The sequence below is a fragment of the Pholcus phalangioides genome, unplaced genomic scaffold, assembly GCF_987345545.1.
Source record: "Pholcus phalangioides strain wild (caught in Gottingen) unplaced genomic scaffold, Ppha-v1.0 ptg000022l_1, whole genome shotgun sequence".
NCBI classification, from domain to species: domain Eukaryota; kingdom Metazoa; phylum Arthropoda; class Arachnida; order Araneae; family Pholcidae; genus Pholcus; species Pholcus phalangioides.
The window spans coordinates 4,832,936-4,858,702 of record NW_028301615.1 but is presented as its reverse complement, the minus strand read 5'-3'; the positions used below and the strand labels follow the sequence as shown (position 1 = coordinate 4,858,702).

General features: G+C 33.5%; 1 protein-coding gene across 1 annotated transcript in view; it reads left to right on the top strand.

The window, feature by feature from the left end:
• The window catches only part of Polr1A (RNA polymerase I subunit RpI1), a 553,279-nt gene that overhangs the window by 324,594 nt on the left and 202,918 nt on the right, over window positions 1–25,767 (top strand). The window contains exons 18-20 of the mRNA XM_089249700.1: window positions 4,542–4,742; window positions 6,936–7,064; window positions 20,471–20,656. Of these exons, the coding sequence (XP_089105826.1) occupies window positions 4,542–4,742; window positions 6,936–7,064; window positions 20,471–20,656 (516 nt within the window). The remainder of the gene's footprint in view (window positions 1–4,541; window positions 4,743–6,935; window positions 7,065–20,470; window positions 20,657–25,767) is intronic.

Below are 25,767 nucleotides of genomic sequence, written 5' to 3'. Positions count from 1 at the left end.
TCTTGGTTGCCGAAATTCCTCTATAACTGTTATTGTATTTTATTAGCAGCCGTGTGGTAAACACAATTTTTTTGTCAGCAGTTTTGTGTTTTGAAATTTTTTAATTGTTTCCTCTGATTAAATGTCTTCAGAAAGAAAATATAAAACTTTAAGCTATATATAAAGCTAAATATAAAGCTTTTAAGAGTTCATATACCCAAGATTATCAATCACTGATAGCATCCACAAAAGGAAACACGTTTTGTGAACAGTATGTAGATCTGATTTCTCTATTCTGCATGAAAAAAAAGATTGGCATGGAATTACATTCTGCTCAGGGACAATGCAGAACCTACCTTGGGGGGGGGGACTTTTTCTTAATTGATTAACAATTTTTTTTTTTTTTTTTTTTCCTTATCTAGTCTATTAGTGCTGGGGGAAGTACCCCCTCAGGAGAATCTCAGATTTCTGGATTCCAAAAGTTTTCACATCTGATGAAGGTTTATGCATTCATAAGTCAACTCATCAACACTTTACTTTATTATCTATGTCAAAGTAGAACACTCAAGTCCAACATGCATCGATGGGAATAATTTCGTGTAAAATAAAATTTCTGGGTATGCAATTTCATAAGTGAATATCACATGCTAAATGCAGTTTAAATTATTTCAGGAATATGTGAGGTGAAGTTGACGATAAGTGAGGATGGCGATTAAAGAATAAAAATAACATTTTTCAATCTTCAACAATAACAATAATCGCCTTTACAACAAAATATAGCAGGAATAGCATTAAAAGAAGGTCTGAAGTTCAAATTTAAAGATGACTATTTATTGTTCTGATTAAAAAAGGAAATGCTGTACCTGATCTTTATGGGATATACAGTAGAACCTCCCATAATGGACACTCCCTGTTAGCAGACACCTCCTGTTTTTGACGCTTTTTGAATTAAGCAATTAAGCAATCATAAGCAATTGATTATTTTGCTATCCATTAACACTCTTCATTAGCAGAGACATCTTTTCGTCCCATGAATGTCTGCTATCGAGAGGCTCTAATGCAATGTTTCCCAAAGTGGGCAATATCGTCCCCCTGGTGGGCGATGGAATAGTCCAGGGGGGGCGATGGAAACTATGTTTATATCATTGGATTCTGTGGGCTTCTTAGAGTTGGGGGGCGATGAGAGAGAAAAATTTCTGAAGAAGGGGGCGATGGAACGAAAAAGTTTGGAAAACTATGCTCTAATGTAACACAAATATTTTTAGGTGAGAGATGTTTCAATGCGGTCACAAATCTTTTGACAAAAATCAAGTACAAATATTCAGTTGTGGAGATTTGAGAATGCAAATCTGGTTTTACAGGGGGGGGGGGGGAAGATGAGCCGATTAGCCTCTGAACCCAGTTTTTTGTTTACCTTCAGAAAATGAATTTCAGGCGTGTTTGTTTGGGGTCATTCAAGTATTACGTCAGCATAACTTGAGTGATGTAGAACCGCACTGGTGGCCGCACCAATGCTCTAAAACTGTCACATGTTGCTCAAGGGATCTCTAAATGTGCCACGGATTGCTTAAATTGTCTGGAATTGTGCCGTGGGTCACTTAAGCGATCTGTGAATGTACTGCTTGTTTCATTTTTACAAAATTAGGTTTGAGAGGGACAGACAGCAATATAACCCCAGGGCCACATTTGGTTCGCACGGGCCAAGTGTTTATCGCTGGTCAAGGGTTACCTATGTGGCTTACAGGCAGGGTTGCAATGAATTTCTTAAAAAGAAATTTTGAGTTCTTAGCCTTCAAAGAGCATTGAAATTAACAGAAATTGATTATAATCGATATTTTCGTTGGAATTTTTAATTCTTTTACAAAAATTAATTTTTTGCATTAAAAAAATATATTTTTGATCGTTTTGGGGGGGGGGGCAGACTTGATATTGTGTATCTCTAGAAGCTCTTGCCTGAAGTTTTTAATTAAAATATTTAAAAATAAAAGTAATTTTTACTTGATGCAGATTTTTTTTTGATTAAGAAATAAGATATACATATATAAATTTTTTACGGGGCGGGCAACATCACCGTGTATTAGCTAGTAATCTATACAAAATGCATTGAGCCACTTAAAATGTTAACATATCGCAGACCATTACGTGATCTGTGTTCTGCGAGCCACTCAAGTGATCTTGAAGCGTGCCACGTGCCACTCAAATGATCTGTAAATGTGCCTCCAGCCACTTACAGTAATCTGGAACTGAACTACATGCCACTTAAGTGAACTGGGGGTTTGCTGCAGGTTGCTCAAGTGATTTTGAAATGTGCTTGGGGTCAGTTAGGTGATCTGGAAATGTGCTTGGGGTCACTTAGGTTATCTGGAAATGTGCTTGGGGTCAGTTAGGTGATCTGGAAATGTGCTTGGGGTCACTTAGGTTATCTGGAAATGTGCTTGGGGTCACTTAGGTGATCTGGAAATGTGCTTGGGGTCACTTAGGTGATCTAGAAATGTGCATTGGGTCACTTAGGTGATCTAGAAATGTGCGTTGGGTCACTTAGGTGATCTAGAAATGTGCGTTGGGTCACTTAGGTGATCTGGATATGTACTGTTGGCAGCATGAATGATCTGCAAATGTGCCGCAAGCCATTGAAGTTATCTGGAAATGTGTCCCACTTAAATGATTTGATGATCGTTCATGGGCCACTTGTGTGGTTTTGTTATTTGTCCTGGGCTACGTGAGATGACTGAGGTATATGGGTTAGCATGTTTGTTTTAAGGCATACTAGGTTCGTGCGTATGCTATTGACGACTGCCGTCGTCTTTAAAAAAAAACCAGACATTCGTGAACATATGCAGGCCATTCTAATCGCTGTATCCTTCTGGTTTTATGTAACTCCAGGAGGTGTTACATCAAGGGTGTTCAACATTCGGTGGAATGTGAGCCATTTCATTGATTTTGAAATTTGTCGTGGGTCATTTAAACTGACCTGTAAATATGTCTGTGCCAATTGAGTACTCTGGAATAGTGCCATGGTTATCAGTCAATTTTCCGCAGTTCACCTAAATGATCTGGGAATGTGCCGCAGCACACTGAAAGAATGTGGAACTGTGGCACAGGTTACTTGAGTGATCTTTAAAAGTTTCATGGATCAATTGAGTGCTCTGGAACTGTGCTGCGGTGATCTCTAAATACGCTGTGAAATATTTAATGATCAGGGAATGTGCCGCAGGTCACTTGAATGACGTGTAAATGTACCTCGGTTCACTTGAGTGGTCTGGAACTTTGCCATGAGTCACTTAAGTGTTGGTGAACAGTGTTGTAGGTCACTCAAGTGATCTAGGAATGTGCCACAGCTCACTTAAGTGAAGTGGAACAGCAGCTCGGGTAACTTGAGTAATCTGGAACTGTGCCGTGGTGATCTGTAAATTAATCTTAGCTACTGGTATCGGAGCCACTTGAATGTCCTCAAAATGTGCCACAGGGTCTCTTGAACGATCTGGAAGTGTATCGCTTAGTTCATTTTAACAAAATTAGGTTTGAAAATGTGGGCCACAAAAGATGACTCTGGGGCCATATTTGGCCCATGGACAGTGGGTTAAGATACATGTACTACATTTCTATGGCACCAAGACAGTTTTTTTTCTTACTTCGAAAAGCACAGGGAGAAAAAATGGATCAAGATCATCAAGTGGACTTTTCAATTAACTATAGAAATTTGATTCATTTCTTTTTAGTTTTGCTATTTGCATTGTTTTTGATCCCACATTCTGTGGAAATGAACGATTTTGAAATTCGTTAGAGGGAGAACTTCAGTTTCTTGAAATATCAATAGATAATACTATAATTAAAATATATAAGGTGTGAATTTGAATGGCACGGCATTTTTAAACACCACTATAATTTGGGAATTCCATTTTTTTCTTATTTTTTGTCGGTGGTCATATTTTTCCTTTTTTTTTTTCAAATTTTCACCTCTAGGCCTGTATATGTGTGTATAATAATCACTTTACTTATTGGTATTAGTCCAATTTTGTTTTTTGGTATTCAATTTTTAGACAATTTTTATTGTAATAAAATTTCAAATAACCAATAACAATAGTTTGTGTGAATGATTTTTTTAAGCATGTACATGAGTGTTGCACAGAGATATTGAGACCAGTGTCATCTTAACACATGGGCCCACCCAGGTCTCAAGAGAAGAGGGGTCTCACAAAAATGAGATCCAGTTGAAATTTTCTAGGATTTACCAAGTACGGCCTCCGAAAAACCGCTTCAGTGATGGTCATGATATTTGCTATTTGTGGTTCCTTATGAATAAAATTCTGTCAAATGAGTGATAGTTTTTGTTGTACGAGTAAGCCATGCTACCAGTTGAATGAATCTTCATTTCAAGTTCCCCCAAATATCCATATACCCCTCATTTTTAATTCACTAGATTTATTGTTTTAGTTACACATGTTGCCATACAAGTAAAAAATGATAATGTGGACAGATGAAGAGTTTATTTTATTTTTGTGGTTTTTTGTGAGTTTAACATTATGAAAAGAACAAAATGCTTGAATTTTATTTTTTGAAAGGTGAATGCTATGCAGATATCATGTCTGCTTGGGCAGATAGAATTAGAAGGAAGAAGAGTGCCATTGATGATAAATGGAAGCACTTTACCATCGTTTAAATCATATGACACATCTCCAAGTGCTGGTGGGTTTGTGAATGGACGATTTCTGACTGGAATTCGACCTCAGGAATTTTTCTTCCACTGTATGGCTGGGCGTGAGGTAGGATTATTCATTTCTTATCTTGAATAGTTTTAATATTTCTTTTATTCAAATACGAAGCCACAACAGGCAAAATGCCCAATGAGGTGGCTGAGAAAAAGATGCCCTGCCCATAACAAATATGGCTGTCAATATTTCTGTACAGCAACCTAATCAAAAATGTAATTTTGTGTTTTATTAATCCTCTTTTTTTCCCTCTAATGCATGATAATAATAATGTCACATTAGCTTTTTGTCATATATGATGGTAAAAATAGGGGAAAATAGAATATATATCTTGCAAATACATTATGATACTATTTCAGTTACTATTGCTTTTATAAGAGCATGTTAATTTGTGTGTTAAAAACCTTTAAAAAGCCAAAACATGCTAAGGAACTGCTGTAAATTGTTTTATTTTTGTTTTTGATGTACACTGCACTCAGTGTTAGGCCCATATTGAAAATCTGTGACACCGAACTCACAGACAAATAGTTAATCACTCCCCTTACATTTTCTCTTGCTGAATTCAATCTCAAAATCATTCAAAAAAATGTTTACCCAAAAAGTCTTATTTTACGTTGAACTTGCCTAAACACAGCCATATTTATAGTGAATGCAAATGAAACATTTTTTTAATGAAATTGTTTTCTGAATCTCCATATTGAGTTCTATTTCCTTGAGATATAGATATGAATCAAACAGAAAGAGACGAAGAATTGCTGGGGATAAATAAAAACATTCCTGGTATGAAAAATAATTGTCCTTACATACTCAAGATTTAGATAGCATTATGTTTTTCAAGAGCAAAGCCGCAGTAAAAGTTTGTCTGATATAAATGGCTACACAAAAAAATTTTAATCACCATCTGAGCATCTTTAAACTCAAACAGTCATTGACGTTTTTAGTATTGCTTTTAAATAATTCTTTGAAGCAGGTTTTTCCATAGACTTTTCTTATTTTTTAAGAAACGGTTTTTTCATAATTTTTCTTATTACACTTCTTTTATTAGGGAGATATATCTCGTCCTCAACCCAATCAACTCTAATTTAAATATTCTATGTGTAAACATTGCACTCAGATTTTACCCAATTAACTCGTGTTAATTATTGTTTATGGTTTAATGATCTCGAGTTGATTGGGTAAATCTCAAAATTATCTCCCTCAATTAATTCCATTTAATCATCTCCCTTAATAATCTTTAATTTCATTGACATTCATGTCAATTGAACTAAAAGCACAGTTACGAAAGAATCAGGGTTTAAGCTAGATAAGAAATTCCTTTAGCAAAAAAAGGGGGAGGGAAAACTTTAGCAAAATGCTGCAATGCTAGTGATTGATGGTTTGATGTCTATTCGTTTCGTACCTCCTGTATGCATTTTTGCAAAAGTGGCTACTACTTCTTTCACATTTTGCGAAAAATGCAACCATACCTTAAACCCAGGAAAGAATGTCACGTCATATGAATTGATTGGGTTAAGTAGCTAAAAGGAATAATTTAGAGCTCTTTTCTTTCCTTCTCATCCTGACATGTTGTTGGTAACTCTATGATAGGAATTTTTTTTTTTTCATTTATCTCAGCATTTTCTTTTCTCTCTCACTATTTCCTCTAGTGTTAGCAATATGCAAATTAATTTTCTAAAGTGCAAATCATGTTCAAAGAATGTGAAAGAGGATATGGTTTGATGAGTAAAAATTATGAATCTTGCATGCAGGTACATAGGATAAGGGGTGGTGGATAAATTAGGGTGGGGGGGGCATACCATATTCTCATCTTTTTCTTTCATTTCCTAAATCTTAAAGATATATCGCTTCAGAGATACATTGATGGTACTTCCACTATATAGAGTGCATAGGTAACAGAGCATTGCCATATGCCCTGTTACCTATGCACCCTGTATATTGCCCAATGTTTTTGTTAAAAGCCTGTTAGTAAAGGGGTTAAATAGTTTGTACACTAATCATGCAGTGAGAGTGTGAAAAATAGTTGAAGACTTCTTGTGTTATTAAAAGGAGACAAAAGTAGGTTTGATAAGGTGTAATAGACAGTGCCTGCAGTTATGGTGAACACTGGTCAGTGTATCTGAAGTGAAAAAATTGATGAAAATTATAAAATGATGCAATAAAATAAAATGAAATGATTGACAAAGACCATTTAAAAAATAAAAAGGTTAAAGTTGAATGTCTCTCATTATTATTATTTTTTGTTTTCAGGGTCTTGTAGATACAGCTGTTAAAACCAGTCGAAGTGGGTATCTGCAACGTTGTCTAATCAAGCATTTGGAAGGATTGGTAGTTAACTATGACCTTACTGTGAGAGACAGTGATGGAAGCTTGATTCAGGTATTGGATTAAGATGTTATGTATTTAAAAGTACTGCATTGAATTTTCTCCGTCTCCATTCGATGAAATTAGCTTTTAATAAACTGTCTATGGGTTTCACAGTGTGTCCGATTCTTCAACCTTCTTAAAATCTTCCAGTTGGAAACCGGATTCTTTTAAATTTTCTCATCTTTATAGAAAAATCCCTAAAAATCCTCAAATAGTGCTTTGCTTGAATGAAAAATTTCTAAAGAAAATACTCTCAGTCCTTGCATTTTATGCTGACTTTCAGGAAAAATATGGATATGATGCCATAAGGCAAGCAAAGTTACCAATTTTTGCCAAAATTACGGAAAAATTACCTATGGCGGGAAATAGAGCACTATTGCAAATCACAGTGGATTAAAATGAATTCTATGAGAAAAATGTTCAATATGATAGTGTATTTAAAATTTTTAAAAAACTGGAAAAGATAAATGCCTGCAATGGAAATACATGAATGGAATTGAACAGAAATATTGAGTATAACGTACTTCCAAATTTTCAAGATCCAATGGCTATTAAATTAGTAATGACTTTATTACGAGGAATTGAAATACTAATGAACAAAATAACTATTGTATCCATTGTATGGAACAAAATAAAGCTACAAACAATTCAATCAATTTTATGTTTCTTGCTGATATAAATCAACAAGAATTAAAGCGTGTTATAAGAGATTTGAAGGAGAATAAAGTACGTGGTTATGATAGATTGATCCCAAAAATAATTATAATAATTATGAACTACCACTTATATATATATACCTACCATGAAAAAAATTAATTGATCGTTCTGTATTGAATGAAATCTTTTGCCATGATTTGAAATACTCTCTAGTCCATCCTGTATATAAAGCAGGAGATAGTAATGATTTGATGAATAAAACTAATATCAATACTTTTTTTTCTCAAAAATAATTGAAAAAATTTATAAAAATCACCTGCTTGATTTCCTAAATAGACAAAAAAATTTCTCAACGATATGGATTCAATATGGATTTCAAAAAAAAAAAAAAAAAGAATACATTCAACAATAATAAATATTCCATAACTGTGTTCCTAGATTTGAAAAGAGCATTTGATTTTGTGGATTTGGATATTCTAACAAATAAACTATTTGTAATAGGAGCCAGAAGAAACATACTTGAATGGTTTAAATCATATTATTGCAACAGAAAACAAACAGTTGTAATTCAAAAAGAAGTACTTTTCAAGAAATGAAGATAGATATACCTTAAGTTTCTGTTCTGGGTCCTATATAATTTTTAATATATGCATAAATGATTTATGCAAATCACAATTAGAGGGAAAACTGATAACCCTTGCAGATGATACAGTGCTTTATGTAGAAAATGCTAATACAGCAAATTTATTTTAAAAAGTAGATTATCTAACAAATATTAATAGCTGGTTAATTAAACATAAATTAAAACCTAAAACTTGAAAAACAAAATTTATGCATATAAAGACAAGAAACACTGACAATGATTATGTATATTTATGTTATATTCAGTGCCTAAAAAACAGTCAGTGCCATTGCCAAGAAATAGATATTGAATAAAACTGGCAACAGTAGTTGGAGTGATTGCACACATGTTTTATTTACGCTTTCCAAAGAGGAGAAAGAAAGGTCAAGATTTTTTTTGTCTTCCTTCGTTAGGTTCAATTTTCTAAAAACATTTAAAATATATAATTCGCAACATTTTTAATTCATATGATCCATTTAATGTGCAGTATTTATGTTAGTTAAATCGTACATTAATTATCTAAGCACGAGTTACAAAGCTATCAGTCCAAGTGTAAATTGTGTTCTGAAGTCATTTTTACATTGGATGATCGATGTATGCAAAAATGTATTTAATTTTTTCTGTGGTGGACTAAGTGAAAGATTGTTTTGAAAACATAAACATGATGAAAGTTTTTGGAACTGTTTCAAATGCAAAAACTCATATAAATCATGATGCATCATCAATATCTTCAGCCTCATCGATGCTAACATTAATGACTACAGCAACAGCATTGACATCAATAGTCACACCCAAGATCATAACTAGGATTTTTGCCTCCCCAAAAGTTTAAAATTTGATAATTTTGTAATGGTGTTTTTGTTCCCACCTAAAACTGCCGCCCGGGGCAGTTGACTCCTCTAGTTTCCGCCCTGGTCACACCATTCACAGCTTCATCAGGTGCTGTCAGTACAAGTTTACCATATATCTCTATCTCAACAAACACAGCATCTAGTTTCAACATCATTTCCGCTCATCGGACTGTCAACAGTATCTTACACAGATTGCTCAATATCAGTGAATACCCAAATGCGTTTATCATCTAGCGATGAACAATATTTACAAAACTTGCCATCTGAACTAATACAAATAGTTTATTTAATCAATAAGTCTTTCGAAAACCAAATCATGGCCCTAAAATCGTACATTTCTACTCAGTTCCCTACTTTGACAGAGCAAAACCATCAATATCAAATTCAAATAGCCAACCTCAAAAACAAACACCAGGAAATAATATCAGAAAACTCAGTTTTGAAAACAGACATCACAAAACTGCAAAGTGAAATTGGGGGTCTGCAACAATATTCTAGAAAAGTGTTTCCCAAAGTAGTCAATATTGCTTCTGGTGGGCGATGGAATGGTCCAGGGGGGCGATAGAAGCTACAGACATTGAACCCATAGGATCCTATGGGTTTGCTTGAGTTGGGGGGGGGGGGGCGATGAGAAAAAAAAGTTTTTGGTGAAGAATGCAATGGAAGAAAAAGTTTAGGGAACTATGTTCTAAAAGATGCAACATCGAAATACAAGGATTGTGTGAGTCGCCAGAGGGAAAATGTCAACAATTTAAAAATGAGTATTATGTCTCTAGTTGATTCCAAGATGTCAAATGCCACCACAGCCATCCACCACATTGCGACGAAGATAAAGGACAAAATTAAGCCCATAATTGTCCAGTTTGACAGGAAATCCATCAGAAACAAATTTCTACGAGCCACAAAAAAAAATTGTTAGCGTCATCAATTCATAACAGACTTAGCTTGGTGCCTGTGTATTTTAATTGTACTTGTGTCCATATATGAAGAATTTTTATTACCACTGTAAAGAATTCAAGCAACACATGAATTTTAATCTCTGCTATAAAAATTTTGTAAAACTGGTCAAATCCAAAACAGGATTTGCTAAAATTGAATATTTTATTTATTATTTCACCCAATTTTCAAAATGTAACACTTCCGCTAAACCTTGGAAATTCATTGATAGTATAATTATTAAAACTGATGGTCATAATAAATTGTTTTCTTCAGATTCTGATCCTATTTCAATGGCCCAAAACTTTAATTCCCATTTTGTAAATATTTCCCCACTCAATATCAACATGAATAATGATTTTAAGCAATACATGGAATCGCATGGTCACTCAATATACCATTTTCCAACAACTGCAGATGAAATCTTGACAATTACCCACATCTGGATCCTTTGTAGAAACAATCAACACCAAGGTCTTGAAAATTCTTCCATATACAGTGAAACCTATATAAAACGGAAGGTCAAGAGACTGAAATCATTTTCTGCTCTAGACAGGTTTCCATTTTATAGAAGTGCATATAAAAATATATGCAGTGATTTATTTCTATAGTTTACGAAACTTAAGTTTTGAGAACATCACCGTAACTTGTATGAACTAAGGAGTTCATATGCATGTCTCATAAATAGAGACATGCATTATATATGTATAGCGTATTATTATTTTGAATTTTTTCATGTTTGCTGATTCAAATAACTATACATTTGAAATTTCATATTTAATGCACTGATAGTTAAACTTAAATATAAAACGTTCTCTTGAATAGCAATAGAATGAACACTTTCTTTGGTCAAAAATGAAACATTTTTAATACAGTAAACACCCCCCTCCCCCCCTGATATAACAGTATTCTGCCAACCAAAAAAAAATATCGTTGTAGAGGGATTATATCATTGTATCGAGAGGCAAAATTATCCTTACGTATGATCAAATTTATGCTGTTGTCTTTTCTGCATCAACATTGTTGTTAATATCATCAGAAAATACTTATGTATTTATTCTCCACAAAACATTGTAATTGATTAATTTATAACAAAAATTCAGTAAGATGCTTTGCCCCTGTAGAGAAGTTCACTGCATTGCACTTTCGTGTCTTACACAGAAAGTAGCAATAACGTCCTTCAGCTTTCAGTAATTTTGTAGTGCAAAATATTGATGTTATTAGATGTCTTCAGAAGAAGGGAAACAAGTGACAAAGTTAAAATTAAATTCAAAGCGATTTTGAGCAAAATATTTAAAAAAATATCATTTTTTATATCGGTTTCAGAAATCTTAAAATAATGTTATAGAGAGGGATTTATCGTAGTAAAAGATATTGTTATATTGAGTATCATTGTAGAGAGGTTTCACTGTATTTAAAATAAAAATTGAGAAATTGCATACCTCTTTAAATACTGACAGTGAGATCAAAGACCAAAAAAAGTTTGTGAAAGAAAAATTCTACATATCGGTAGCACTTAAATCTTGCTTTTTTACACCTCTATGAACTCAATTTTTGTGTTTAAATTCAATACACATTTCATGTTGCTGGGCCATCTCTACACTGAGTAAAAATCTTTGAAGTAGCCAAAACACAGTATCTAGAAATTGTGAATAGAATTCAGTCTTTCTCGCATATTACTTTCCCAAAATTATCAGACTTTTTCCAAGAAATAGGAGTGTTTTCTAACAAAAGTTACCATTTCCATCATAAATGAAATACTAAACAAGGTTTTACTAAATTTTGAATAGTAAATCCGCTTCTTCTCAAGACCGCCCCCTTATTCGGGTAGTTAATTAGCATTCATCTTTCGTTTTTCCAAGAAGTGAAAGAGTTCACCTAACAAAAGGGGGATCAGAAAGACATAACTAGAGCCTGGAAGTTCAGGCAAAATATCTTTTTTTACCTACTTTGACACTTTTCTCTAATAATGCCTTTTTTGTACTTTTTCTGCCATAAATGCCTATTTTATCATAGTTTCAAGTTTATTGGTGCATTTCTGAGGCCAATGCTCAAACATCCATCCTGAGGTGTAGGGAACTTTTCTTTGACCGCGGATGGTGTTAGACATTGTGTTTTCAGATTAACGCAGCCCATGTTAGAAAAGCAGAGGAAAATTATAAATTTTTTTCTTCACATGACATGTCTCGCTCAGCCATTGGACTGCATTGTGTATGTATAGCTGACTGATGACTGTCCCAAGAGATGACTGTCAAAAATTCTTTCCCTTTTAGCAGGTTTGTATCTACAGATAGATTAAATATGCCTTCCGTTTCCACGTTAGACAGTTTCCGTCTCAAAGACGTTTCCTATTATTGAAAAACATTAATTATTCATAAGACAAAATATTTGTTCTGCTACAGGTTTCTGTGTAATAGTGTCCGTCTTAGACAGGTTTCACTGTAATATTTTGAATACTCTCTCAGATTTAATTAATATATGTATGTCCAGTGGTGAATTTCCAAGATCTCTAATCTAAAATCAGCTAGCGTTACCCCCCCCCCCCCCATTTATAAATCTGGAGATCTAACTTATTTTAATATTTTCAGGCCAATCTCAGTTTTACTTCCTATCTCAAAAGTATTTGAAACAATTATTAAAAATGGAATTTTTTCAATCTTGTCACATTTCAATTTCTTTAAAAATCAATTTGGATTCCTTTCTAATAAAAATACAAGAACTGCTTGTTGGACATTTACAAAATTTTTGTCGCTGAAAATATTGATAAATAAAGAACCATTGCAATATTTCTTGACATAAGAAAAGCTTTTGATTGTGTGAATCATTATATATTACTAAATGAGTTGCCAAATTATGGAATCAGAGATAATGCTTTAATTGCTTCTTATTTAACCCATAGAACAAAATCGGTCAAAATTCCCAATGAACTTAGCACCTTTTTGGAAATAGTGAAATTTAGTGAATTTCTCCAGGGCTCTGTCTTGGGACCATTATTATTTTTAATATTCATAAATGATTTATGCAACTTAAATATAAATAGCAATATAGTAACTTTCACCGATGACACAGTATTACTTTACTCATATGACGATATCCAATCTCTAACTAACTTAACCAATACTGATTTAATTGTAATTCAAAAGGGATCTGTTTCTAACAACCTACAGATAAACATCAAAAACTAAGTTTATAAATTTCTCTTCTCAAACTAACATTCATTTTAACCCTCATTTAATTTCCCATAATCACAATTGTACTATTCTAATGTAAATTCTGATTGTAATTGTTCACGTCTTTCAACAAGTTATTACAATCAAATACCTTGGCATATACATTGATCACAATCTTGAATGGAAGAGTCAGGTTAATTCTATGGCTCAGCATGATTTAATTAACTTTTAATAAAAAGACTACGGGTAGCAACTTGTAAATTTTACTATCTAAAACCTTACTTGAATCAGTCTTTTTTGCTAACTCTGTATTACTCCTTGTTTCACTCACTCATAATGGCCTAACTGCTCGAGGTTCTGACTATCTTTCAACCCTTTTCCCTATAATCAGCTTCCATGAAAGAATAATTGAAATCATCACAAATGATTTTAATATGCTATCAATACAATGTCATCAACATATCATATCTGCCAAGTCTCCCGAAGTTTAGCTTCATTTCTCGACCTCCCAAAAAGTTCTTAAATTTCCCAAATTTTTAGAAAAATCATAAAAAATCCCTAATTGTCTCTAAAATTCCCTACTTCATCTAAAAAGAATCCTCGCTTCTGAAAACAATCCCTAAGGAATTTCTTGTGGGGCAAAAAGTCTTTTGCCTCTGTTTTTTCCCCCTTTCGAAATGACATCACATGTCATGAATGGGGGAAGAGTGGGAAATTCCTTTTTTAAGGAAGTTTTTACAAACCCTCTAAGGGTAACAAGAAAAATTGTTTTTCTTATCGTGCAGGCAAATAGCTCAGCAGCCAATAGTCCTGGTTACAAATACAATTACAACGCCACAACAGGCAAAATGCCCAACCAGGTGGCTGAAAAAAGATGGCCATAAGAATATGGATGTCATATATTTCAAAAATACAGCAACCCAATTAAAAATGCAATTAACAAAAATTGTAAACAATATATACACATGATAAAATATTATACAATGCCCATGAAGAATACTTATGGTTGTCTTATTCTAAGTATGGATAGCTTCTCGATTTACCTTAACATTTTTATCGTATTTCTTTTTAAACGTTTCATTTGTGCTACAATTTACTACCTCCGGATGTAAGCTATTTCATTTATTAACAACCCCATTAGAGAAAAATTCCCTGTGACACCATAGCCTTGCATTGTCCCTCACTAATCGATACTGGTGTCCCCTTGTAAAAGCAGTCGATTGGCGGTGTACTAAAAGTTTATGGTCCATCCTATCGAAAATTTTGAACACTTCGATCATATTTCCTCGACACCTGCATTCGAGGAGATATTGAATAAGCAGATATTAAATATAGAAGTGATAATTGAAGATTATAGTGATGCGCATGTGGTCAAAACTTCCTCTTTTGTTGAAGTTATGTATGTGCGATAACAAAACATGAATACAGATAAAATATTCCCCGATGAATTTCCTTTCATCAAACATCCCAGAAAAGGGCCGAAAAAGTCTGCCGCTGAGAATTTCTAAATTGATCACCCTAGTTGCATCCAGGATAGTTACACCATTCAACTCAAAAGAGAAAAGTGGGTTGTTCGAACCAAAATGAGCGACCCTGCATTTGTCAACGCTGAACTTCATGCTCCATTCATTTGCCTATGTTCCAATCCTGTTCAAGTGGGTCTGGAGCAACTCCCTATCGCTTTGATGCCCAACTACCACCACTGTGACAACATGATGACCAACATCATCTGCGAATTTGCTAACAATCCCATCAATACCCTTATCGAGTTTATCAATAAAAAGGGGAAAAGTATTGGGCCAAAGAGATTTCATTCAGGAATTCCACTACTGACACCTGTTGAATCCAGGTTGTAAAAAATCCAGCTCGGGCAGGTTTTTCTAAAAAACCGGTGTTTTTTGGGCAAAATAGGTAAAATCGAATTTCTTTTTCCCCCACAACCACAAAATATCTAATTTAAACATGTATGTACATTCTTCATGTGTACATCTTACATTATGCATAAATACATATTTTTAGTGCATGTTAAACTATGTATTTGATTAATAAAATTGGCCATACTATAAGGGAATAATTGTTCACTTACAGCCCGTGTGGGATTTTTAGTCAAAATGGGAGGAAAATTGAATTTCTTTTTTTCCACAACTTCAATATGTAACTTAAACATGTATGTACATTAGGATGGGTTGAAAAAAAAATGAAGTTTTTATTTTCAAATTGCTAAAAATAGTGCAGAAAAGGTCACCTCCTTTAATAAGAAAAACAACATAAAAATTGTAAAATCAGTTGATATCTTATGGTTGTGCATAGTACTTGAAGCTTATGGAAACTGACAAAATTGAATATTTCTCTTAATTTTGTTAATATTACTTAAAATTGAACGATCGACACACAAAAGTTTGTTATGCTTATTTTATGATTCAATAAAGTAAAATAAATTAAAACATCATTAATATTTCAATGTTTATTGGTCGCCCAATGTGTTTGAAAAACGGGAATGACCAAATTTTTGCAAGTTCCATTGTGCAGCTCTTTGCATGCTTTGTCAGAACAAAATGACCCATATTTTACCACGTTGAGGTGGCTGCACATTGAATTTCACCCACACTCTATCCAATTAACCATTCAAAGTAGGAGAGAGCGTTGTAATTGACATTATATTTAAAAAAATTTTACCAAAATTGACATGTTCAAAATCTGACAATTAGGAGAAATCAGGTGTAACTGATCTTGGTAATAGTGTAGATCTGATGTGCCCATTTCTAGCTTCATGTCTACATGCTTTAGTTGAGGCCTCTGTAACAAGTTTTACACATCTCTGGACTGTGAGTGTGACAGGGTAACTTTTTGATGGCTCTGATATTAGTGTCGGAATTGATTAATATAATATTACATACTTCCTGTAGCATTGGGGGATACAACAGGCCATTATTCCAGTAAATAATTTGAAGGTAATCTCTAGCTTTAAAGTTAATCTTAGTTAGCATGAAGTGTCTGAACTGTGAACTGAACAGAACAAACTGAGCACAACCAGGCTTTGTCACATTAGCGATGTAAGCTCAGTACCGAGAAGGGCACAGTCATGCTGGATAAAACTCCAGTCGGTAGTTTGGGCAGTTAATCAAGGGATCAAAAAAAGTGAGAAATTAAAAATGGTAGCACAGAAAATTATAACAATTAAGCTAGGCTAATGCAATTAAGCTTAGCATAAAGTGTTCAATAGTTCTTAATTCAGAGGCGGATTACCTTGCTTCTAAAATTCTTCTATACCCAATCTCTCTTGAATGTGTTCTCTGTCATCAATGATCATAGCCAATAGTAAATTTTCAGGTTGTACAAAGAATGCATTGTGCTCAATTATTGGATTAACAACTTGAAGTAAGTCATCAAATAAATACCTCAATGTTTGAACTGCTAGAAAAACATGATTATCGCGTCACTAAAATACTTTTTATTTTTGATGTTGAACCATGACAGAGGACCAGGATCTCAAATTGGCAAATCCTCTGGTTAATGTCTAATTTTATTGCTTTGGATATGTCTAATAAATACAGTACTGCTGGTCTTTGCATAGCATCTTTCTGGTTACTTCTAGAATCAAATAATCTCATGATTCATACTCCACCACAGTGAGCTTTTCAAACTCAGTAAGCTGTTATCCAATGGGCACAGAAAAAAGATTTTAGTCCGGTATGTGCATCATCTATATGCTGAAAAATATGACGGAAAGGGAGTTCGTTGAAATGGAGTAGACACATGTTGTTGTCTTCCCACATGAAAATCACATATGCTACAGTCCCACTCAGGCAGTCTAGAGATGTGCCTGGCTTGTTACAGAATCCTCAACTAAAGTATGTGGAGATGAAGCTATAGAGATTGCTACACCATATCTACACTGTTATCAAAATTAGTCATACCTATTTTCTCCCAAAAGTTACTTTAAACGTGAAAACTTGGAAAAGAAACAATAGAAGAAACTGTAAACCACTAAATACTAGTCAATTTTGGTAACTATAATGTAAATTACACACACTCTCTACTTTGGATGGTTGATTGGATAGGGTGTGGGTGAAACTCAATGTGCAGCCACCTCAACATGGTAAAATCTGTGTCATTTTGTTCTGACAAAGCATGCAAAGAGCTGCACAATGAAACTTGCAAAAATTTGGTCATTCCCGTTTTTCAAACACATTGGGCGACCAATAAACATTGAAATATTAATGATGTTTTAATTTATTTTACTTTATTGAACCATAAAATAAGCATAACAAACATTTGTGTGTTGATCGTTCAATTTTAAGTAATATTAAAAAAATAAGGAAAGTGTTCAATTTTGTCAATTTTTATAAACTTCAAGTACGATGCACAACCGAAAGATGTCAACAGATGTTAAATTCTTTTATGTCATTTTTATTTTTATCAAAGAAGGAAACTTTTCCGCACTATAGCGATTTGAAAATAAATTTGTTTTTCTGACCCACCCTAATATACATCCTTTATGTGTACATCTTATATTGTGTCTAAATATACATTTTTGGTGCATGTTAAACTATGTATTTGATCAATAAAATTGACCATACTATAATGTTCACACACAAACACACCCACTTGTGTGTAATTGTATCTGAACCTTGAGTTGTATGCAGAACTGTAGCAAGAAGATTGTTTGTGGTAAAATAGATGAATTTAGATAATGAAAATTCGGAGAAATCAGACTGGTGCCTGAATTTTTTTTTCTTCAAATTTTTCTAACCCTGCAGAAAATGTATCCAAAAGTGTCCTGATACATCAAAAATAAAACCTTTAGCTATGTAACCAGGACCAACGTTTTTTTTTTAAATCGAACCCAAACTATCAGGAGCTAAAGTCATGCTTCTCTTTTTCTTGAATTCCTCACTGCTAAAGAATATCCGTACTTCATTCAATTAAATTCTGAAATATTTTCAAAGAATCAGTAATAATTAACAAATGATCTGGCTAAGAGGAGGAGATAGCAGTCATTCTGAGGATTCATTACTCTGGAGGTGTTTTCCACTTGTCCAGATTAGCCATTTTTGGAAACTTGAAACTACAGAATAACTTGAATTATCATTAAATACAAATGTCAATAACATTATTGTATATTAATATCACTTTATACAAGAAAACCTGTCATGTATAGCAACAGACCTACAGAATGTCATCTGGCTGACGATTTCAACAAGCTAATTTTCGGGTTCGGACTTATATTATGAGCATCTTGAAAAATCAAGCTAAGGCTTTTTTTCTGGTTAGGTGTTATTTTCGTAAGAAAAACTATACTTTTTTGTTCTGTGTCACTTGAAGGCATTCGTTACCAATGTTCAATTCAAGAATCCCACAATGTTATTTTCTATTCGTTATGAGTTAATGTTATTTGTGTCTCTTGATATTTCAGTTATGAAAGTCTGATGTACCTGTATTAAACTTACAAAAATGTAATGCAAACATGTAAATATTTTTTGAATGAAAATTCAGTTTACATACATTGGTTTTCTTCTTCACACACGCTTCAATTTATTTATACAAGGATTTGGGTGTGTGTGTGAAAAATTATTGTGTATCATAAATAAGCAATTTCTGTGGGTATGCTTATCACATTTATCAGGTATATTTGTTAAACTAAGGTCCATGGTTACACATTTTCTGTTTGCGATTTCTTGTAACAATTTAATATGTGAATCTCATACCTAAATGCTTACATAGAAAAAGGTAGAAGAATTATAAAAAAGTGTGTTTGTGATTCCAAGAAATTATTTATTATCACATTTTTGTTCCTAAAAAAACATTTAAAAATATACATATTCTAAACACTGCACTATGCAGCAATTTTTGGAATATATAAACTATGCTAAAACTAAAATTTTAATGTGAAAGCAACGCATTTTCTTCAAAAACCAAAAACAAACAATATTTCCCAGAAAACCAGGGGTTTTTAAGGCTAAAAAATCCAGCCCGGGGGGGGGGGGGAAATGATTATCTACCCGGGGAGCAAATTTGACAAACTTGGTTGAATCAGAGAATTCACTGTTCACCATAACCCGTTGTGACCTATCTCTCAACCACAATTCTATCCACTTCAGCAAGTTGCCCTCAATCCCAATCTTGTATAAACACGCCAAGAGTTTATCATGTTAGAGTTTAACAAGGATCACATTATGTATTCAAAAATTTCAAAGAACTTTTATAATAAAAATATTTGAGAATTTTTCAGAATCTGCGATTCAAATTTCCAAACATTCTGGTGTCCCTTGATGTTTCTCAGGATACTGCCTAATGCGGTGGAATACAGTAAAGTGGGCCAGCATGCGAAAGTATAAAATAGAATGGTAAGTGTGGGGGGGGGGCATTTACATCATCCAGTTGACTCGCTCCTTGCTATGACTCCTCCCTGTTTCCAGTTAGGGTGCTACTTAACTACAGGGTTTATTGTAGAAGTGACGGCTTCATCTTTCCTTCTCCAAGTATCAAAAGTCAAGCTCAAACACAATGACAGATTTTTCAAGTTCCTTTGCAAAAAAAAAAAAAGAGAGTCCGAGCTGAGATTGGTCATTGTAATGGATTGAATCATATTTACCGGTCATTACTATATCGGATAAAAAAATGACAGAAATGGGAAAACATTTGGGACCTGTTGTAATGGAAGCGTCATTATAATGAGTGCCAACTGATATAATATAATAAAAAATATGACAAATTTATAACATACATATATATAATAAAAATATACATATAACCCATATTTAATCATAATTTTTAATTTGCAAGGTGACAAGATAATTTTAATTCTTGCTGTCAGTGAAGGATAAAAAATTCGAGAGGCTCTATAGAAATTACAAAAAAAAACAGGATATTTTCATTAAAAAAAGTTGGGACAACAAAAATATATCAGAACCGCCTGAAATGTGTTATATGGTCATGCAATGAAATCCAAAAATCTCTCCAGTTTTCCCTTTTATTTGTATGGAATATTTTCTTTGATGTGAAAGATTTTATCACCTGACAAACTACAGATTTTTCGAATCTTGGAATTTGCACCTATAAATGTCTATAAAGTAAAAATTAATTTATAGCTCTTTTTTTTCTCTGAAATGGTTCTTCTTAATTCTTCTTCTTAATTCATTCATAGTTTATCTCAATTTTTCTTGTAAATTTTTGGTTTAGTTTCTGTATGGAGAAGATGGTCTTGACATTTCTAAGATGCAGATGTTGAAAAAAGAAAAATTCAAATTGATGATTAACAATTCTAATGCTGTGATGAATGAATCCTGTTTGCATGAATTCATTAAGCATCAAGAACAATCATCTTTCACCAGAGGAGATCAAAATCCATTGCTGATGAAAAATGCTGTAAGCATCTGGACTTATTCAATTATTATTTCATATGCATTTTATAAAATTTCCAGTGAATAAGCAGTACCCAGAAATATCATGGAGGAAAAGTTTTCATAGAAGCGCTGCGGGTGTGTGTCCATGATATTCCATACATTTTTATAAAGACTTTTTTTGTTTTGTTCAATAAAACTAAGGTTGTCAGATCTACTGCCCAGGTGGATACCAATTTCTCTCCACCCCCCCCCCCCCCCCCACCTCTCAAGTTTTTTAAATGTTAATATGTATATAGATATAGATATACACACACACACACACACAATCAAACCTCAGTAAGCAGTCATACTTAAGAGAGAAAATATATGACCACAAAAGTGGAGCGGTCCGATATATAGAGCAAGTCATGACCTTGCTACTTCCTTTTCCTTTTCATGCATCTAAACCCAACTTTTTGTTTAATGAGTTCAATCTTGGAAAGTTTCTACATTAATTTTTATTATTTATTTCAGTTTTCTCTTCAATCACAAAATTTGGGTATTACTCCAAGTCCAAGATTGGGTCATTTTGACTGCAAAAGACTTTTATAGTTTTTATGCTATACTCTAATAGTAGTAATAATTAAGGCTCAGATTTTTATGGCCTTTAAATCTTAGAAATATGCAAGCATTTATGGCCTGAAAAACGAAAAAATATGACCTTATAATTTTCCGCATTATTTCATATCTTTTTTTTTTTTCAAAAGTCAATGTTACTTTTACTGGAAACTAATCAGTAAATGCATCAATTTTTTAAAAAATCCAAATGAATTTTAATTAAAACTATCCAACTCAAAATTCAAATGGAAACACTTACCTTATGCACAATTAGTATTCTTTTAGAATGTTCTAGAATTGCACTAAATTATAGGGAGGTAACGAATAGTGATTTGATCGAATATTTGGTGGCCGAATATTAATTTTCCTAAAATTCATCAGCATTATAAATTCAATAAAATTGATGTTTTTAATTTAAAATAAAATTATTGGTAATCTCAAATGATTGATATTGGAGTGTAATTATGCAATTTATTATTGAAATAAATATTAAAAAGCTGGTAACTGAAAGACTTATTGCCATGATACTGACAATCAAATTTAACGATGATGTATTGTATTTTAATATTACAGTGATACCTTGGCTAATGGAGATAATTCGTTCTAGAATAGAGTTTGTATAGTTGTCCCCCATCTATTTGTGATTTGGTCAGCTCATTTCTGTTTGATACATGCAGATGGAAAAGATAAGCTCTTAGAATGTCCAGACTGTTCAGTTGCATCCTAAGAGTAATGCACTGAAAGAACACATGCTCTGAAAACAAGTCCTTCCTTTTTTTTCAGTGAATTTTCTATTTTGGCTGAATCTTTCATCTATATATATCAAATTGATTTTTTTGTATGACTGTGTATGTTCTCTATACAAATCTACAATTTTAGATCGTCGCCAAATTTTGCATATATATCAAATGGGACCCGACTTGAACGATAGGCTACTTTAAAATTTCGTCAGAGCAGGTGCAAATGCCCCAAATGGGCAAAAAACTGTCGAGCAACAATGGTTTTTGGGCCTCAACAAGCACTTTCGGGACGTTTACTTTGGTTACCATGGTTCCCTAGCAATGTGTTTCAGACATGTATATATCTTTACAATGGTTTGTCACTTCTTCAACACTGCCAGTAGTGTGTATGTATAATAGTTTATACCTTTTATAATGGTTTGCCACTTTTTCAATCCTCCCTGTAATGAAAGCTTTTTGAATAGACGTCATAATCATCATCAGCATCACTTTGAGGGTCAGGCAAAGGATGATCCCCAAAGAAATCAGTGTTAAAATTGCAGATTTTACTGTAGAAATGGGGAAATTTAGTGGTATTTTCCGCCACATCAATAATTTTAAAAATTGTATTAAATACTCGATTTTTGAAATATTGAGTTCGCTTAGACATATACGAAGCCCAGGAGATTAAATATGAACTAATTAGCCGCACCTACTTTTGAGTTGGATATCCATGCAATAACGTTGATTTCAACTTTTATTTAAATCTTCTGAAGCGTGAAAATTAATGTCTCCGTATAGTCTTTTGATATTCAACTGCATAAATTGATATAGTTTAAGTTGTATTAAAAATAATTATGGGCCCATAAAGTACATCAAAGAAATTCCACAGCTTTAATTAAGCATTTTTTGAAGCAGAAATAGGCAGATGGATAACTTAAAGTTTGTGGGGGGGGGGGAAGATAGATTGAAATACCTAGTGCCGCTTGAAAAAGGAAAAAAAATATTTTCATTTCTTTGCTTCTTTAAATCTAGATTTGTTTATATCATGAGCCACATAGGAAGTCGCCATATATTGGTTAACGTGGACACTGTTTGTATGTCTCTCAAAGAAAGAGGGAGATATTGCGGGATCTAAAAAGCTCCATTGAAGAAAACCTGGGCAGTGCCGGGTAATATAGCTAGTTTTATATGAAATGGTTCAAAGAATTTGAACATTTCAGAAAAAGAAATGTAGCTTCATCTGAAAGATTCCAAAGTGGACCTAAATTGATCAGGCTCAAGTGACAGTAATTGTGATTATGATTAGGATGTGAAAATTCATCTCAAGACACAGCTATTTTATGTTAGTGCCTTTATATCATTGAAAATATTTGTTAGCTGAATCCCTATTTGTTAGCCGAGGTATCACTGTACTTACCTAGGGTTCATACATCCTTATGAACTTCTTAAAAAGTCCCAACTTTTCATTTTGCTCCGGAGGGGCCCTTATAACTCCTTACTTTTTGCAGCCACTCCTGAAAAAGTCTATTTTTTTTCTCTGAAAGGATGATCTTTCTTAGAATAGGCATTCCCCACGGTGATGAATAGCATTGCCTAGAAAAATAAGAGGAAGCTTCCCCTGAATATGAAGTGGCAGATAAGAGAAAAAAACCCTCTTTTGTAATAGGGAATATGAAAGCAGGGGATGGGATTGGAGCATCCAAGGGTTGTGCATACCAACTTTTATGATTTTGTCATATTTAGCAAGATTTTAGCAAATTAAATATGATTATATGCTTTCGCTTGTAAAAATACGATTTTTCACCAAATCACTAATATTGAAGTTTTCCTGCCTATGTCACAAACTGGTCAGCATTGGAAATCGATGGTCCGTTGAACGACATCACTCCTCGGAACCAGTAGCCAAAAATTCCCTCACGCCCAGCAGTGAAAAAAAGTTGAACACCGCTCAGAGTATTCTTTACTGGTGTGGCTTATGTGGCGAAACAATGTCTCGAGCCGCCTATATTATGCATTATACTGAGTGGCATCTCTTTGATGGATTAATATTTTTCCTAAATTTGTATGCCATCCTTATCCTTTATCCTTTTATGAATTATACAGCATTTAACTTTTTTAATCCAGGCCAAATGAACTTGTGTCAAAAATTTAGTTCATAATTCACGCATTTTTGATATATATTTACAATAATAGACAATTATTTTCTAATATTTAAGTATCGTAAATTTTTTCATGTGTGAAATTTTTTTATTACTTTGGAATTTTGGAAATTTTCGACAAAAAATAATATTTCTTGATATAGTTCTATTAATATTGATCATTCAGGTGACTATAATGTCTAATTTTGAGTTATGAATATCAGTTGATTTTCAACCCTTTAGCATCCATCTAGTTTTGGAATTAGAATTTTTATATTTTCACGTGATCAGGGGTGTCCCAGTGAGCAAAATCATATTTCAGTTTAGATAAAACCTTACGGTAGAACAAAAGATACACAAGCAAACAATTTTTTTGTTTTATTTTTTAAAATTAAGTCATACCTTTTTTTCTCATGCAGCAATTACTTTTTCTAATTGTAATTATATAACTTCCTAATGAATACTATAAAGTATGTTGTCCCCCCACCCAACCTCTTTTTTTCGTGAATTCAAAAACGAGCCATGTTGCACTTTTTATGAATAGAGTAGGATTTTTTCCCTTCAGATGTTGGCAGGTCTGGCTGTGTGTTTGGGAGGGTTGTTAACAATCCAATCATTTCTGTGGGGGGATGGGTAAATCTCATTGTTTTTTTGTTATATAACATTGTAAAATTTGCAACAATGGAAGCCTGAGATAAATTCAGTCAGGTGGCCCTGGAATTTATTTGTTGTGTAATTCATACAAGTGAAAAATTTTCGTGACCCTCATGGGAGTTACGGAAAGTTGATATGGCTCCAGGTCAGGGTTCCCGATGGAGAAGTTGACAGGTTTCATTTCTGGGGCCCCTGGATGAATCTCATTGTTTTTGTAGCTTTAGCTGTAAAAGTTTGCTATAAATGTATGTATCTGGCCCATAAAAAATCTGCATATTGGCTTCCCGCTCCTTGGTTGGTCCTCCCTTGGATTTTAGTCGTTGGTAAAATGAATATGAATTTGAAATTTTTGTGGTCTTCATTGGGGGGGGGGGTGCAACAGGGCTCCAGGCTGGGGGCCCTCATGGGGAAAGTTGACCCATTTTGGAAGGGTGCTTGATGAATCTCGTTGGTTTTTTTGTTGCTTCAAGATTGTAAAATTTCTCAGTAAGCTGGTGCTTTCATATGTCACTTTTTATATCACTCTGACAAAGTGAGACAAAATAAACAAGATATGATGTGACGAGAAAAATGGTGTTGCCATTGAAGGGTGCATGAAGGCTTTGCCCCCTCCCCTCTAGTATAGCTATGTTCATAAACTTTCCCTGATATTTAATTTTTAATAAAAAAATGTTGACTCTTTCACAAATGCAGATCATGTGAAGCTGTCATGACTTGTAGAAGAAAAAACTGGATGAGTTTTCTTAAAAATACATTTTGTGGCGTTTTTGGAAAAAAAACCAATGTATATGAAAGGATTTGAATGAAAAATGAAGTTGTTAGTTATTTTGTAGCTTGTGAGCATATTTTCTTAAACAGTTTACAGTGATTAACATTTGTTATCTCTTTTTCTCGCAGAAGTGGCCACGGCTGAAGCAAGATAAAAACAAATTTTATTACAAACTCAGTACATCACTTCCGATTTCTTTTAAATCATTTTAATACTACAACAGCAACTCTCAGTTTTTTCTTTCTTACTATAC